General features: G+C 34.2%; 1 protein-coding gene across 3 annotated transcripts in view; it reads right to left on the bottom strand.

Moving 5' to 3' along the window:
• DOCK10 (dedicator of cytokinesis 10) overlaps positions 1 to 17,765 on the bottom strand; it is a 156,908-nt gene that overhangs the window by 73,298 nt on the left and 65,845 nt on the right. For all 3 annotated transcript variants that reach the window (XM_070945998.1, XM_070945997.1, XM_070945999.1), the window contains exons 4-7: positions 11,376 to 11,458; positions 8,077 to 8,149; positions 7,410 to 7,532; positions 6,849 to 6,983 (exon numbers count right to left, since the gene is read on the bottom strand). In XM_070945998.1, coding sequence (XP_070802099.1) covers positions 6,849 to 6,983; positions 7,410 to 7,532; positions 8,077 to 8,149; positions 11,376 to 11,458 — 414 coding nt within the window. The remainder of the gene's footprint in view (positions 1 to 6,848; positions 6,984 to 7,409; positions 7,533 to 8,076; positions 8,150 to 11,375; positions 11,459 to 17,765) is intronic.

Genomic DNA, 17,765 nt, shown 5'->3' with positions numbered 1-17,765 from the left:
CTACTTGAGATTCATATACACACAGACATGCATAAAAGCCAGACATCCTAATTTTTGCTGCATTAAATGCATTGTAACTAGAAATATCTTCAAAGCAATTAAGCAGAAGGCAGGAAATCTATGTCTCCATCCGGAAAAAGTTAATTACTTAGTACTGTTAATCTGTTATCCTTTAATGCAGGTCTAAGGAATTTTTTGGCAGCTTGGTATCATTTACTATTTTCAATGCCAGAGGCAAGACAGAGTGAGAAAATTAATGACATCATAAAAATAAATCAGATATTTTTTCATAGATAGTTAATTATTGTAATTTTTTATATACAAAATTTATTTAAGGGCATAGCAAACTTTCTTATTTTATGTTTCCACTGGAAACTGGTAAGAATTTTTTTGCAGTATGTTTCATAGAAAAGTTAAGGAATAAGATGTTCAAGGACATTTTTTGATCTACAGTTACTGGGTTGCCCATGCTTTGCTAAAGACAAGGAAGAAAAGACACAATTGCACTTGTATACCATTGTTGACTCTAGAATTGAAGTGTGCTGCAGCTGCCAAAAAAGCTAATGTAGGCCTAGGCTTCATCAACAGAGGGATAGTATCAAGATCATTTGGAGCGTTAGTATCACTTTATACTGCATTGGCATAAGACCACACTTGGAATCAAGGATGAAATCCAGCAGGTTCTAACAGGTTCTGGAGAACCGGTAGCGGAAATTTTGAGTAGTTCGGAGAACCGGCAAATACCACCTCTGACTGGCCCCAGAGTGGGGGTGGGAATGGAGATTTTGCAATAACCTTCCCCTAGAAGAGAAGGGAATGGAGATTTTGTCTCCTTCCCCTGGAGTGGGATAGGAATGAAGATTTTGCAATATCCTAGCCCTGCCACGTCCACCAAGCCACACCCACAGAACTGGTAAGGAAAAATTTTGGATTTCACCCCTGCTTGGAATACTGCATCCAGTTTTTGGTCATAACAATAGAAAAAAGATGTTGAGACTCTAGAAAGAATGCAAAGAGCAACAAAGATAATAGAGGACTGGAGGCTAAACTGTATGATGAATGGTTGGGGAAACTGAGAATGTCTAATCCAATAAAGAGAAGAATTATGGGTGACATGATAGCAATCTTTCAATATTTGTGAAGTTGTCACAGAGAGGAGAGGGTCAACCTATTCTCCAAACTCTTTTATTCTGTATTCTGTCAATAGCAGCCCTGTGAGGTATGTTCATCTTGGAAAGAGAGAGAGCTCTAATTTTAGAAGCTTTGTGTGGGGAAATGTGGCAATACTCAGAAATGTATCAGTGTGCCTGATGACAAATATGACTATTAAATGTTAAAAGAGGGCAGAGATGCCAGATGATGTGCACCTTTTCATATCCTTTTAATCTTTCAGAGTTCTCCATAAAAATTATTGTAGTAGTTGAGCTTTTCTCTGAACATTGGAAAAGCAAACATTTTTAAAAGACAATTTTAAAATTAATCTATTATGCTTATTGTGCAAATGTGCATATGGGTCCTTTAACAGCTGCACTCCTTATTTCTATAGTTTTGTTCAGAAGTCTATATTTTCACACATATACACAAATGCGTGCACACAATGTTGAATAGAATCTTGGTGACAAAAATCTTCAGAAGATTCCTTTGATGTTTTGTTCCAGTGCCTGAAGGCTGTTGGAGTCTGGATTGGGTGAAACAGGCTGAATCCCAAAAAGAGTTGTTGTTTCTCTATCAAGGTACTTGTTAGCGTTCCAGAAAACCCCCAAAGGTTTACGTCCCAGTAAAGACGCGGAAGCAGGCATTTTCCAAAATTCTCTTTACTAGAATAGGTAAACTGGCACATCTGGGAAATCCTGAATCTGAAAAGCCCGGGCTTTCCTTCAGCAATGCAAAGTTCCCAAAACCATCTCCTTTCTCCCCAGTCAATCACATGCTCCAATCAACGTCTGATCCACCTTGACCCAGCCCCTGACCTTGACCGATAGGAAGAATGCTATTATGTCTACTAATTCCCCTCTCCTCAATCCCCCCTCCTGCTTTCCCACACATGAGGTCATGGCAGCATTGAAGCTTCCGGCCTAATATGGCTACCAAGGCTGATAGTACTCTTGACAATTACAGGGTTCTTGAAGGATTGGCACTGTCTCTGAAAAGCCCTTGATTTAAGGGCTCCCAGATTCCCAACTACTGCTTCATGGGCAGGCAGTGGCTTTGTTAAGAGACGACACATGTCTGAAACATTATCAGCAGGTTCAATAGTATGGTTTGCACCTGCTTTTTATTACACAGAACTGTCAAATATTTGCTTAAAAATTGCTTTCAGTTTAACATGTTGGAAAGTCCCATGTAAAACTATTCAATTAAGACAGCTGCTTAGACACTTGATAAATATTTTCAGCTGCTGCCAGCTGAAGAGAGCAGCTGGATCCTATGTAATTCTTCCCCTAAACTGATCTAACAGTATAGCAAAGGAAAGGAAAACTGAACCACAGAGTTTCTCACAAACAGTTCCAAAACTGGTAGCTTGCAACATATTTATCTACTCTATCCTTTTTGTACATTTGAAGAATGAAGGTGCAGCTCAACTTTGAAAACAATCCAAAATGACTGCTCTTTGAAAATTTCCGAATTTGTCAGAAATTGCAAGAATTCTACAATATTTTAAATTTTGGGAGTAAAGTGTTCTATTCAGTGGGAAAACACTGAATTGGTGCAATTTGATTTGCTTCAGTCTTTCATATTTCCAATTCCATTTCAACTTCTGTTGAAATGGAATTGTTATAAGTTTAAATGGGTTAAAATAAATGATACAAATGAAGAAGAAAAGCTACTAGGGCAAAATCATGGATGGGGAGGAGGGAATGCTCTTCCTGCTCTAAATTTTTCACTGTTTTATTTACTTTTATTTTAGTATTTATGAACTGATTATGTATAAATAAAAAGTATAGATAAAATATCTATACTTTATATAAAAGTATAGATAAAATATCAAAATAATGAAACAAGCTTAAAAATTAAAAAAAGTTTTAAAAATTAAGATAAAACAAAATGTTATTCAAAATGAGTCAAAAGAGTTTGAAAATTAATCATTAGTATTAACTTGATAAAAGTATCAAGTATTAATTTATAGATGCAACCCTACAGCAGGGCTGTCAATCTCCAGGCCCATGGGCCGGATGCATCACACGCTGGCCACACCCATGCCCGGTTTAGTGAAGGGGAAAAAAGTCCCGATATGTCATGTGATGCTGCCATGACAACATGAGTTTCACACCCTTGCTGTGGAGTCTCTGCATGGTAACTATATGGATAAATGAGTCCGAGAAAGATTCCAGTTTCTGGGTAAGTTGTAGAAGGAAGGTGATGTTTTAAGTTTGCCTCCATCCCTGCAACAAGCATTCTCTATGGAAAGATACAGAGAGAGAAGACACTAAAGTAGAATTAGAAGTAGTAGAGCAGACATCAGTCAGAAATGTCAGTTTGCAAGACGGTATCTGATTGCAAAGCATTAGGTAGCATTTGCATGGTTGAATGAATAATTCATTTTTTAAAAATATATAAAATAGAAGTAACCACACACAAAATAGTGGCTACATTGTCTCTAATTTATTAAGGAATTATTATTTTAGCTGTATGGTTTACATCTGATTCTTGCAAAACAACAGAATTTAAACCAACAAAGTCCATTATAATAAAATATAAGATGACTCATTTCTGCAAATAAAATCTGCAAAGTATCTGTAAAACTACAAAGCATATCCCTCATATTTAACCTACTCTAAGTCTGTTGACTTTTTAAATAAATGTCAACATTTTTGACAGTAAAAATAAAATGAAATCTGTCAAGTTTATTGGAAGGTTAATATTGTAAAGGAAGAATATCTGTGTGCTTGTTTAGGGAAAGGTTTTTCCACTCCAATTTCAATGAAGAAAGGGATTATAATGAATGTCCTGTCTAATGATCTAATATCATAGGGAAACTGATAGAGAAGGAAACACACTAACTGAAAGGAGCCAAGACTTGGTCAATCTATAAACGAATGCACAAATAGCATTCCAAAACAAGGAATACTGGATTAATATATAATCTATACTGTACATGTTGAAGTGTTTTTCATGTTTATGAAATGGTTCAAATTCAACAGCAGAATGTGATTGAACTTTTTTTTTTTAAAAAAGTGTTTTCTTGTTGTGCATTATAAATATAGTATAGCAAGTAGTCAGCATCTTTAAAGGAATAAAAGATGAAATGCAAAAGCTTCACATTCCCAAATATTTAGCAAAATGGTTCCTTCTGCAGCAAAGTTAATAGACAATTTTTCAAATGCATTTTTTAAAAAAGAGAACTGAGCTGTTTCCTACATTTAATTTAAACTTCAACATTAGAACATGCAAAAAGAATGTCAGAAATACCACATCAGATAGGTTGCAGCAGCTACCCCAGACTTGGATCAGTTTATATTAGAGATGGAATTACCCATTCCTTAAACCACACACTAATTTGAGTGATTACTCTTCTTCAATTTTTATACTGTATGAGTTTGTTTTAGTCTAGTTCTTCTGATAATATGAGGATCAGCTATTAATACACATTTCTTAAGAACTGATTTTATTCCATGTATTTAATAGTAGAATTAAGTAACATTTCAAGAATTATTCATCTTTGAATAATACTGGGGGGGAGGGAGGTAATGCCCCAAGAAGTAGGTAAAACCTGGAGAAAAATTAGATAAAGCTAGACAAAAATATTAAACTTAATTTAAATGTAATTAAAATCTGATCACATTAATTAAATATGGTCAATATGTTAATTTAATGATTTAATAAGAGATATAAAAGTCAATAGCAACTATTTTTAACTACAAAGGAAGCACAAAAATGGTAAGAGAGAATATTTGAAAAATAATAAAGCATTGAAAAGAAGACAGCAAAACTAAAGCATCTTTCACTGGAGAAAAAAATTGACAAACTGAAGATGGATTTTTGTCAAGATATTAACTAAAAGGCTTTTAAAATGAATGTTATCCAACTCTTAACAGGACAAAACAGGACAAAACTTTCTTAATGGTAATAAACTACCATTAATTAGAATTAAATGATATACCACACTATCCTTTGGTATATGCTATAAAAATGGATTTTTGCTATTTGATGAGTGGCAGTAGACACCAGTTATGGAGGTATTATAGATTAGGCACCAGTTTCCAAAACATTTCTTGGCACAATTTAAAATACTGATTGCTGGTTTTAATTTATACAGCTCTAAATGGCTTGGCACCAAGTATAGTGTATTTGATTTGTATTTGATTTACTTATGTACTGCTAAGGGTGTTGTACTTTCAGTAATATAAAAATTAAATCATAAATAAATAACTGTGCAATGTTTATAGAAGAAATAAAAAAACAATCTTTGAACATAATGCCCTTTGGATTCTTTTACAAAATTCTATCCTTTTTAGCAATTAGAAGAAAGCATTTTTACAAGCAAACTAGGTAAAACCTGTACTGCATCTTATGTAGTTGAAAGCTATGAATACCAGTTATAACTAAGTTAGATACTGTAATGAATCAGAAGCAATGCATGGGATCAGGAAATATTTGCGTTTTTTCTCTCCATTTGGCAAAGGCAAATAGGGTACAGTTTTAAAATGTAAACATGATCTAGAAAATCTCATTAGGCATGCGTTAAAAAGCTATTTGGGTAGCTTTTCTGTGTAATTGAAATGAGAAATGGTTATGCACACTGATTTCTGTATGCACACCAGAATTATCTCAAAAGTCTCTCATTTGTTCAGTCTGGGCCATTTTACCTAGAACTCATTCTTTTAAAGAAGCACATAGACCCACATCAGGGGTGATAAGAAGATTGTTTAGAGAACAAACTCCCAGCAAAAGAGCATGGATAATTCAACAGAAGTCAACTTTTATTCTCTAACAGAGCAACAGGAGAAACAAAAGCTGGACTTTTGAATTGAAGAGAAAAATAATGAGAGAAGGGTTTTGTTTTTGTTTTGCTTTGTATAAAAGGGCTTTTCTATTATTGGGATTCAGAAAAAGCGAACCTGATCTTGTGTTTGAAGTCTGTCTCAGGATTACCGTTCTGGCAGAATCGAACTCGATATTAACTTCAAAAATTCAACTATTCAATAAAAAAATGCAAAGTTTGTTTTTTTTTTAGTCTAAGGAGCTTTATTAAACTGTTCATACAAAAACAAAGCATCATGTGCCACATTTAAGATGCCATGAGAAATTTTGTTCATGAAAGAAAAGCCAAACTGGCAATTTTAAGATATACCGATATTCCATTTTGTATATTAAAATTCCATTTAAAGGAGTAAAAATTCATAAGTTGCTGTACTCTAAGAAGATGAATCTTAGAATATACTGTTCAACATTCTGCACAGAGTTGGTCTTGGAAATATGGCTATTCTTTTAGATGACAAACATGGATAGGTGGAAAGAGATTAAAATACAGACAGTTGTTCAGAGACTGAAAAATGAAGGAAAATTTTGATTTATGAATATTTGCTAAGAAAAAAACCCCTGTTTGTTTTTGGTATGTGGCATAATTGCAAGTCTTTTTATTTATACATATTGAAAAATTAACTAGGATGAATGTTTTGATTTTTACAATGAAAAGCTGGGAAGCAGCATAGGAAGTACTGTATGGGCAATGAGAGGTTCTGAACATAACATATTGTACAATGTGTTTAGAAGAGAAGGGATATTTATAAGGATTCTAGTCTTCAAGAGCAAAGAACTGTTAAAATTAAAAATGGTTGACAAAATGCAATGGCAATAAAGACACTCATACAGTAAATCTAGCCATATTTTGAAAACTGCTGACTTACCTGTACCACTCCTGTACAGGAATCCAAAAAGATGCAGCCTTTGGGCTCTTTTGAGATCTTTTCATCTTTATAAAAGTTCATTATGTACGAGTGGTCTGACAATTGTGTTAGTTGAAAATAGCGCTTTTTGAACGACTATGTGAAAAATAAGAAACAGAATTGGCTGTAACACAAATCATTTCTGACCAGATCCTTAATTCATAAAAAACAGAAAATGAAACACCACTAATAATCACCAAGAACAATAATTTTTGAATGACAATAGAACTGGCCACTTTAACATTGCAACAATACATATGCTTATTTCGCACTATCCATTGAATTTAGTACAGCTTATGTCTAGGTAAATAGTCATATTACTGCTGAAACAGTTTCATTAATTACATTTTGGAGCTAAGCAAACAAGTGAAAATACAAAGAAAAAAATGATGAGAATTAAATCAGAGGACAGATATTAAACAATGAAAAGGAGTTTGGTATTAGGCTTCTTCTGATTTTTTTTGTCAACAGAAACTAACATTGCTTTCCTTTTACAATAGAAAATAGTAGTAATTTTCTTACCCGAACTGTAATGCTATTATTTACTGTGCTATTAAAATTCCCCTTATAAAGCCAGCCAGATTTGAAAACTCCAGTTCCTCCTCCTCCTCCACCGCCTTTCGAAGATGAGTGAGATGTTGTATCCTGATCAAAAGACATTAATACTCTTTGATTTTTTTTTGTTTCCTTCAAGATAAAAACTCAGAAAATGCTGAGATTTTTATAGCTATGCACTTTCTAATAATGGTAACACCTCTCAGAACTGGTAGATATATAATTTTCTTTAGAAAATGTGTTTCCTTTCAAAAACTGAAAATGTATTTATTTATTCAACAAATTTATATAGCTATCCATCTACCAGAACAAGAACAACAACAATACTTAGGGAAAAAATAAATTTTAAAAACCCACATGAAGCATATATATATATATATATATATATATATATTATATAGTTCCACCCTGGGATTCATTAACATCCTGGCCCCAGTGTTGGAGAAAAGCTGGACTTTGTGGTAGACCAAAAAGTTTCAGGTGGTTTGATTTTCCAAGGGCAGGAACTGTAACAAAGAAGGCATACAGTACTTCTTAAGCCACATCACATGACACTGCTGGGAATTGGACCTTCCCTGCTAGGTCTAGAAGCATTTAGGAATAATCAAGTGAAAGTGGACAGTCATATGCTTACTTCATCCTTGTCAACATCTTCATGATCAATTTCAAAAGAATGTGAAGGAAGTTTCTCTGGTCTGTATTCATGCCTAAGGAAGAACATTTTTAGTAGTGCTGCTAATATACGTGCAAAAATATTTTGCTACATCATAAAGAACTATGGAGCTGTGGTTGTACAAAATGAAGTATTGAAAACTAACTATGCCCACTCCCAAGAATTTGATCTTGATTGGCTCAAGGTTGACTTGGCCTTCCATCCTTCTGAGGTCGATAAAATGAGGAGTCATATTGTTGGCAGTAATATGCTGATTCTGTAAACCACTTAGAGAACACTGTAAAGCACTATGAAGTAGCATATAAACCTAAGTGCTATTGCTATTGCTATATCACTGATTACTTACAAGAATTAAAAATGTAGAGTGAAACCCAACAAGGCACAACATATAATAGTTTAATTTCATAACACAATATAACAACATAAAAATAGAACTGGTCTACACGAGAAATGGATAATCCTTAAGTGGATCCTCTAGTTGCATCCTATATTGAATTTCTTGCATTGAGTAGGGCATGGGTTACATATCTTAGTGTTAGATATGTGCTTAGTGATTATAATAAAACATAAACCATACAGAAAAGGGACTCAAAATTAGTGATAAAATTATTATCTGAATATATTTGAAGTACGCCTCAGTTGTTTCTAGAGACATTAACAGAAGTGTTAAAAATAAATCCTTAATTAAAATCCAAATGCATTTTACATGGCCTCTTAGCCCATTCTACCTTCTGTGTGGGCTGTTTCATGACTTTCAGTTGCAATGAAAATGTAAGATACAATGTAATAGTTTTTTTTACAGAAAAAGGCAAACCTTTTAAACCTTTAATTCCCCAAGCAAAGCAGAACCCACCACATTAATCAGAAAACATCATGCTACTTTTATGAGTACAAATGCATTCTGCAACAGAAATGAATACTTTCCTAATGTTTTCCTTAAAATGGTTAGATGGGTCTATGGCTAATGCACTAAAGATAACTGAGATGACATGAACTTTTCTTCAGTTATTAAATGGGAGATCTCTATAAAATTGGGCCACCCAGTCTGGAAAAATTGTCACAGAAAAATACATGGTTTAAAAGTTCATTATCTAAGAGACCACCTTTTACACAATGAACTTATCTAACTATTAAGATCTGCAGAAGACACTCATTTGAGGTTTCCCTCACTGTCAGATTCGTCTTTCTGACATTGGGCACAGAGTCTTCCAAGTTGCTTTCAGGCTATGGAACGTATTTAATTTGGGAATTACATTGGGCCTCCATTTTCTTAGCTTTCACAACATATGTAATACTGCAAGCCTTTCATCAGGCTTTTAACTTTGATTGATTCTGGATTCTGTACTTCACCTGAGTTCTTGCTGGGGTAGAAATATGTATCATAAATTGAATGATATTGCAATCTATCCATTTTACAGATATCTATCATAGAGATTCAGAGAAGAAACTAAACAAGAATTTGCTTTTCTCATCTGGGTAAATGATGTTGACTAGGGGAATAACAGCCAGAATTATTAGTGAATTGCAGTTGAGATATTTGATTAAATATTTAACTAAACTATATTTCAAAGAACATGTGTTACAGAATAATTCTCACTAAGGTCATGTGTCTTTAGTTAACTATTGCATAAGTTGGACTAAGTATCATCAACATAACAAATCAATAGATTTGGGATCTCAATTATGCATTTTTATTTTAATAAATGCAAATTAATGTGTAGTTTTAACACATTTCTTGTCAAGTGACAAATGATTCATGCTTTTTTTCTTATGTTTTGAAAACATGACAGTATGGATTATGGTTGCCATTTTATGAATTATTGAAGTGTTATTTCCTGATACCAAAAAGACCATCTCACTACTATTGCTAAATTATGTTAGAAACATTGAGTTTTGTTTAGTCTTAATTTCAAACACTTTTATTGCTAAAATAGAATGAAGAGTTGTTTCTTCCTTTTAAGAGTGCAGTTTGTTTAAAAAAAAAAGCCTCAGGAATCGGCTATTAATGGATGTCCTATGCTGGTTGCTAAACACATGTCTGAATCATAGAATGCAAAGTGAACTAAATACTTCTTAGATTTTACTTCTCAGTTTACAGGATAAAACATCAAGCATGAATTGGGTCCTTAAAATCTATGCCAGACTTTTTGTCTCCAAATGAGCCACATTATTTGCTTGCTTCCTCATAAATGTATTTTTAGAAAAGTAGAAGCTTCCTATCTATTAAAATATGCTTCTAAGCATAGCTGACTGCTCCAAATCTATATTTCTTTCTGTGTATTGGCTGATACAATTTGCCTCCAGATATGGAAACAATTGAATCATCCAAGTATAATGTTTCAAATTTCAGTTATACCACCATCATAATACAACTGCCCAATTCTAGTTCATATTATTCTTGTTCAAAATTCAAGACAAGGTGTGATTAATATTTTTTAAAATTGAAAGTATTTAATGCTTTCAAGTCTATGCTGGTCCTAGACCAATATTTTCTCCATGTGAAAAATAGTTTGCTTTAAAGAATAGCCTTCACCTTCTAGATGAAACTTTTGTTTTAATAAGAATCTTTATAAGAATCTTTATCTTTATAATAATAGAATTCAGAATATCCTCTTCTATACAATAGTTTATATAGAACTTTGGAAATAATTTGAAGGGTGTTTTGAAACAGGAAACAAGAAAGAACTTGTCTACAACTCTTTAAAGCCGTGATGGTGAACCTATGGCACGCGAGTTGTTGCTCCAGTTCAGCTCTGCTGCGTATGTGCGCGCACCTCCTGCCAGCAGCTGGTCTTCAGGTCTCTGCCACGCATGCGTGGGAGTTGGGGGCATGTGGGAGCCTGCAAGTGCATGTGCTGGGGGTACCTGTGCAGGGGGCGCACATAAATTGCATTTTGAGGGTTCCCTTTGGGCATTCAGTCCAGAAAAGGTTAGCCATCACTGCTTTAAAGCATCAATATTTGTACTTCAGGGTTGAACTGTGCGATCTGTGAGATTTAAATAACTCTTTAAGGCAGCTGCTATCTGATTGTATTTCATTCCAGCACAATTATGCATTTATTAGAAGTATAAGACATGATAACTATAATATGAAATGTTTCCATAATATAACCTTAGATAATTTATTGGAGACTAGAGGCAATTGTTCTGTGTGACAAACACAGTTTATATTTAAACTCAATATTTTATATTTAATATTTTAAATATTTTAAATATTAAATATTTTAAAAAGAAAAAAAGTAAGAAAGCATATGTCTTACTGTGGTAGATGTCTAAAATCTCCTGAATACTGTTCATATTTGTAGTCTACAATATGCCATTGGGAACTGTAATATTTACATGCCTAAAATAATACAGAAGAAAATATTAGATTAAGAAAGAAAAGGTTTGGCTGGAAAAAAAAGTTGTTTGTATGTAGATGACAAACATGTACATTTACTCTTAATATACATCTGTTGCCAATATAAGCATTTTGTAGATAACTTTCTGTAGCGGAAGTATTTTGGTATGCAATTTATAGACTTAAAACTGAATGGTAACATTAGCTAAAATAAAAACAATTCAAAAAGATAATTGTGTTTCAATCCTGGGAAGCGCATATGAGATTAGGTCACTGAACAACACAGTTTAAAAAGGTGTGTATCTGTTTTCCATATAAATTTTGATAAAACAGGCATAGAATCATTAATTGTTGCAATGCCTAACACAGTTTTATGAAAAAAATTCTAAGCTTTTTCAAAAGCATATTGTCTTTGTTTACCTCATGCTACATATTATTTCTGTAAATAATATTTACATTCCACTGAAAGCAATGACAAATCTCCAGTTTTGCTTATAATGTGTATTGTGCCTATAATGCAGTCAGTTGTAATTTAACTGTCATATTTTCTCCCACATAAAAATTACTCAGTTCTACATCACTCCAGAGGTTTTGTTTTCTAGAGTATGAATTGGTTTTTTGAGCCTTTTGAAATCTCTTGTCAGTGTTTTGAAGCATCAATCAAATATAAATCTGTAGCTCCTTGCAAATCCCTAAAGCAGGCTTGCTCATGATCAGGAAAACTGGAGCTTCTGTCACACATTTTGTATCTAAATGCTATGGAGAATATAGCATGTTGATGATGACAACCATCTCATTTGTCAACATTCATTTAAAGAAGAAATTTTTATGTTTTCTTTTGCAAGTTATGCAAAAAAAAATACTACAGTACTTAAATAATGAGGTAACAAAGAAACCAAATTTTGAGGTATGCTAAGTATGTACACTCTTATCTGATCATACATGTGGCTGGATCAAGTACAAACTAATGAGGAGTAATAAATTCCAATATTGGTTTGCTCGCATTTCTTTTCTTCCTAAGAAGTGCAATGCAAATTTAATAAAATGCAACAGGAACAAGAACACTTTTCTCTCAGTTTATTAAAAGTTTGGGTTACATCGTATATGTACATTTGATTATCAGTAACATGTACTAACTATCTGAGCATGTGAGAAAGCTCATTCAATGAGTTGGATCTGGAATAGAACAGAACCCACATTTTATTCATTCTCTAGTAGGCGACAGACAAAAAGCACATTATTAAAGAAATAGGCAATTTTCTCCCTCTCTCGCTCTCTCTTTTGCTGATATGTCTGCCGCTGGTTTTATATATGAGACAATGGCACAGTTATGCAAAAGTAGGGAATCAACATAGACTTAATTCTCAATTATATCCTTGCCTGCTTGAATATTTGTAAACAGATTCAAAATTGGCACGTACAATGTATCAGTTCTTACACACTAGTAGAAGGAATTGCATTCATAGAAGTTGTACAGCTTGTATATGCAGAATAAAAAGAACACTCAAACAATATTAACTGCCTTGCTTAAACTTAAAAAAAAGTTTGAAGAATTTCATAGAGCTTCGATTGTTCTGCCATAATGTGCACAAAATGTCTCAGGAAAGCTGTTCTTGCTCGTCTACTTAATTAGAAACTAGAGAGTGCTACAAATCCTAGAAATATAAATAGATAAATTGCTTATCCCACTTAGCATCCTATCGACATTTATAAAATAAAATAAATATAAAGTTGATGTGAGTTGTTATCCTAGGCTTAGATGGAAAAGGCCCCTGGTTCAGAAATTCCCTTTGATATTTTTATAGCATATATGAAACAGGAGATACTGGGAGAGAAAAAAACCACCCTACAGATAAATTGTGGAAGCACAATTCAAGAACTGAAAATAAAACTAATTATCTTTTTCATGTAAAAACAGCTGTGTTCCTCTACAGATGTGTTAGATTTAATTCTGGACAAAATTGGGTAACAATTTAGGCATCAAATTAGTCCAAGGGTACCAAGTTAGGGATACAAAAAGAAAAGCATATTACAATGGCATATTTGGCTCTATTAACAGCATGTGATCACATATAACCAAAATAAGTGTGATATTAGTTCAATTATTTTGCCTTTCTTTGCCTAGAGGCTCATATATCATTTATTTCCAAATATTTTCCTGCAACAGAGTCACAGAACAGTAGCATACACAGAGCTTTTCAGGATCCGAGCAAAACCTCTCAGATACCTTCCCATCCACACACTCACCTATTGTGAAAATCTCAGCTGCCACCACTCCAAGTCCATGTGAAAGAAATAGCAAGCAGCAAACTAGGTTCAAGGAGGTTACACATTAGGGCTATTAGATCTAGACTGCAAAGATCAGAATGAAGAAGCTTGGCAACAAAGAATAAGAGATTTCTAAACAATATTTCTTATCTGCCATCTAAGCTGGGGTTTTGTTTTCAGATGAATTAATCCTATCACATAGCTATTTCTAGTTCACTACAAAATCAGCTCTGTGCTTCATTGATATCTCCGTCAGTTTTTTGGTCATTGGGATGTGTTTTTTCTCTCCATTAAAAGAGAAGATTGGTGTGGTCACTATGGTTGATAGATGTGGAGATAGAAACTATGAAGCTTGTGTGGTATATATTTTTTACTTTCTCCTCCCTTTTGCTCTTTTTGTGTGCTACACTCCTACTTGGGATTATGCAACCAGTTTTTCAAGGGCAAAGGATGACACAAGGAGAGATTGCATGTTTTTCAGAAAAAGATTAATAAATTCATTATATACAAACAGAAAACAAATTCTATACCAGAGAAGCCTAAATATTATTTTTATGAAATAATGTCTTCATTTCAATGTGTTTAATTCACAAATTAAACAAATTGAGTTGTTGGAAATAAACATTTAACATTTAATATTCAAGACCCAAAGAGAAGAAAATTTCATTTAAATTAATTGTTTTTGACATTCAATTTAATAAAAGATTCAACCAGTGGCTACCATGGGGAAACATTAGAGGCCTGCTGTTTCTTCATTTTTGGCAAATTTGATGGAAATAATGAGAACAGTAAACAACACTAATTCTTTCAACTGGTTAACCTCAAAGATTAGAAATCACTACAATAACACTTCAAGTATCTCCTCCAAAATATGATTAAGCCAGAAAGAGAAGGGATGTGGGATTTGTACAGCAATTTGAAGCCTGCAGTACAACAGGCTTCAAATTGCCCATTATCACAGAGATATTGTGATGAACCAAGGCAGGAAGTGTACTTCTGTAACTTAAAAATAATATATTTCAAAACCAATTTAAAAGTAAGCTCTCACTAAATTTTGCAGAGTCTACTACTCTCTGACTTCTAGCTTTTCTAAGGTTTTCACTGTCAAGATTAATCTTTCTGACTATGAAACAACATATGCTGTTTGTACAATGCCACTTAATTTAAGTATTTTAATTTAATTTAATTGCAGTTTTAATTTGCATAACCAGAATATTTTAGAGCATTTCTTCTGTTTTTTGTTGAGGTATCTCACCACTTTTTGAGATTACTTGAAACCTGAGAGAGAGGTGACTAGAGCCTCAATACCAAGCATACAAGATCTTGCTTATTTTTTTCTTTATGAGACTGCAAGGTGTACTTGGAGCAGAATGTTTGGCAAGAAATGTTAATACTATTTCTATTATAAATGAGAGAAACATTTTGTGTCAGAAATAGAAGGAAAATCAAAGAAGACAGAATAAAATAAAATAAAGAAATATAGTTTATCTGGGAAATGCCACATGACGCACATAGCTTCAGATCAGAGGTGGGTTTCAGCAGGTTCTGACCAGTTCTGGAAAACCAGTAGTGGAAATTTTGAGTAGTTCGGAGAACCGGTAGTAAAAATTCTGACTGGCACCACCCCCATCTATTCTCTGCCTCCCAAGTCCAAGCTGATCGGGAGGAAATGGGGATTTTGCAGTAACCTTCCCCTGGATTGGGGAGGGAATGGAGATTTCACAGTATCCTTCCCCTAGAGTGGGCTGGGAATAGAGATTTTACAGTATCATTGCCCTGCCACGCCCACCAAGCCACACCCACCAAGTTTGTAAAAATGTTTGAAAGCCACCACTGCTTCAGATATATGAAATAAGATATATGGAATTATCAAAATAATGGAATATTTTATTATGACAACATACTAGGAACAGTGATGAAACTCAGAATACCCTCATTCTGAACTTTGGCAATTATGGCCACCACAATAAAAGGAAAGAAAACCCTAGTACAACTAATATTTTGTGCTGAGGCAAAGCTTTGTGCTGGCTATATAGATACAGACCTGAAGATGATACGTGGAATATATGCCTACAGTTTAAGCAGAGAATTTAAATACTATATCCTGGCATAATTCCATTAACCAAATTCCCACTGAAATCATAATTCCCTTTACCATTGCATCATGACTCTCACACCTCATATGGCTCTATGGAAATCTTCAGTTGAGCTGTAACCTTGCCAGTTTGCAATATTTTCCAGATAAAAAATGTGTCGATTCTACTCTGAAATTAATCTCTATTCTAAGAAAGACAGTGAAGCCAGAACTGGCCTTGCTACTATGCTGAACATCAGTTTTTGAAGTTTTCAAGGTCCAGATCGTTTCTCTGAAGATCACAGCAAGAAACAGGATACTTTGTCAAAGTCAGCCCTTGCTAACTCAGGAATTCAGCAAAACCAAGAAAACAGCTTCCATAAGTGTACAAAAGTCATGATGTGTGAAGCTCTTCTATCGAACTCTTATTTGGGGTCTTAATTACAACATTCTATTCATGGGAAGACTCCTCAATAGAGTTAAGTCAGACCACTGTTTTAAGATATGCACATTGTAAAAATGCTTTTTGCTTGAATGAGAGAAAAAGCGAGAGGCATATATAGCCTATAAACTTCTGAAACATGCCTGGCCTGTGAATAGCACATGAATGGCAATAGTTTAGCTCAGAGTTCTCTCAGTTGGTCACTATTGACCCTCCCCCACCAGGTCAATGTATTAATCATTATTGTTAATATTATTCCTATTGCTAATCTTAAAGTAGTATTTATTAAATTATTTTTGTAAAATAAATGTTTGAATAACATGAAACCTCATGAAGGGATCATGAGCTGAGGAGTTTGTGGACTCCTGGTCTAGCTCAGCAGTAAGGATGGGAAAATTGCTTCTCTCCAACCCATATAACAATTTATCTCAGTCACAGGTGAGTGACTGAGTACAGGTAGTTCTTGATGTACTACCACAATTGGTCCCAGAATTTCTATTGCTAAGCAATTTATTTATTTATTTATTGGTTCGATTTATATGCCGCCCTTCTCCGGAGACTCAGGGCGGCTTACAATGCGTTAAGCAATAGCCTTCATACTTTTGTATATACCTGCTTAGTAGGGCTTTCGGGCCCCCCAAGCGGTGTTCTCTTTATACAAAGTCAATTTATTGCCCCCACAATCCGTGTCCTCATTTTACCTACCTCGAAAGAATGGAAGGCTGAGTCAACCTTGAGCCTGGTGGGATTTGAACTTGCAGTAATTGCAAGCAGCTGGCAGCTAAGTGCTATTTAACAGCACTTTAATCTGCGACACCAAGACTCTTCAACGTGGTTGTTAAGTGAGTTGTGCCTGATTTTATCACATTTTTTTGCCACAGGTCTTTAGCAAATCACTGCACTTGCTAAGTGAATCATGTGGTTGTTAAGTGAATCCAGCTCCCCTCCCCCCTCCCATTGACTTTGCTTGTCAGAAGCTGGCTGGGAAGATCGCAAATCATGATCACATGACCCGGGGACACTTCAACCATCATAAATACATACAGATTGTCAAGCATCCAAATTTTGATGATGTGACCATGATGCTGCTGCAATGGTCATAAGTGCAAGGACCATATGTAAGTCATTTTTTTGAGTGTTGTTGGAGAGCATTTTTTTTATTCCATAAAATGTTCTACCTGTTGATTCAGAACACTAAAATACTCTCATTGATGGCGATTCTTTATTTTCACTTGACGATAAAATCATGAATTTAACTCTTAGTTTTATTAATAATCTTTGATTAATTTAAGTGATCTTGTTATTCAAGTGTCAATATGATTGTCCTGTATAAGTGCAAACTTACAAAGAACACCTCCTCGGTTCCTGGGCGACTATATTTATGCTCTTATCAAAATAAGTTCTTGAAGATAGGAAGTGCTCAATGAAAACTACTCCACAATCTTAAAAATAGAATTGTTGTATATATACTCAAACATAAAAGACTGCATTATGGAAGCTTGCATTGGGAGTCCACATATCAAGGA

Source organism: Pituophis catenifer, unplaced genomic scaffold, assembly GCF_029215685.1.
Source record: "Pituophis catenifer annectens isolate HBS135680 unplaced genomic scaffold, rPitCat1.0.hap2 SCAF_6, whole genome shotgun sequence".
Lineage (NCBI taxonomy): Eukaryota > Metazoa > Chordata > Lepidosauria > Squamata > Colubridae > Pituophis > Pituophis catenifer.
The sequence above is the reverse complement of the archived record's forward strand: the minus strand, read 5'-3'. Positions and strand labels throughout refer to the sequence as shown.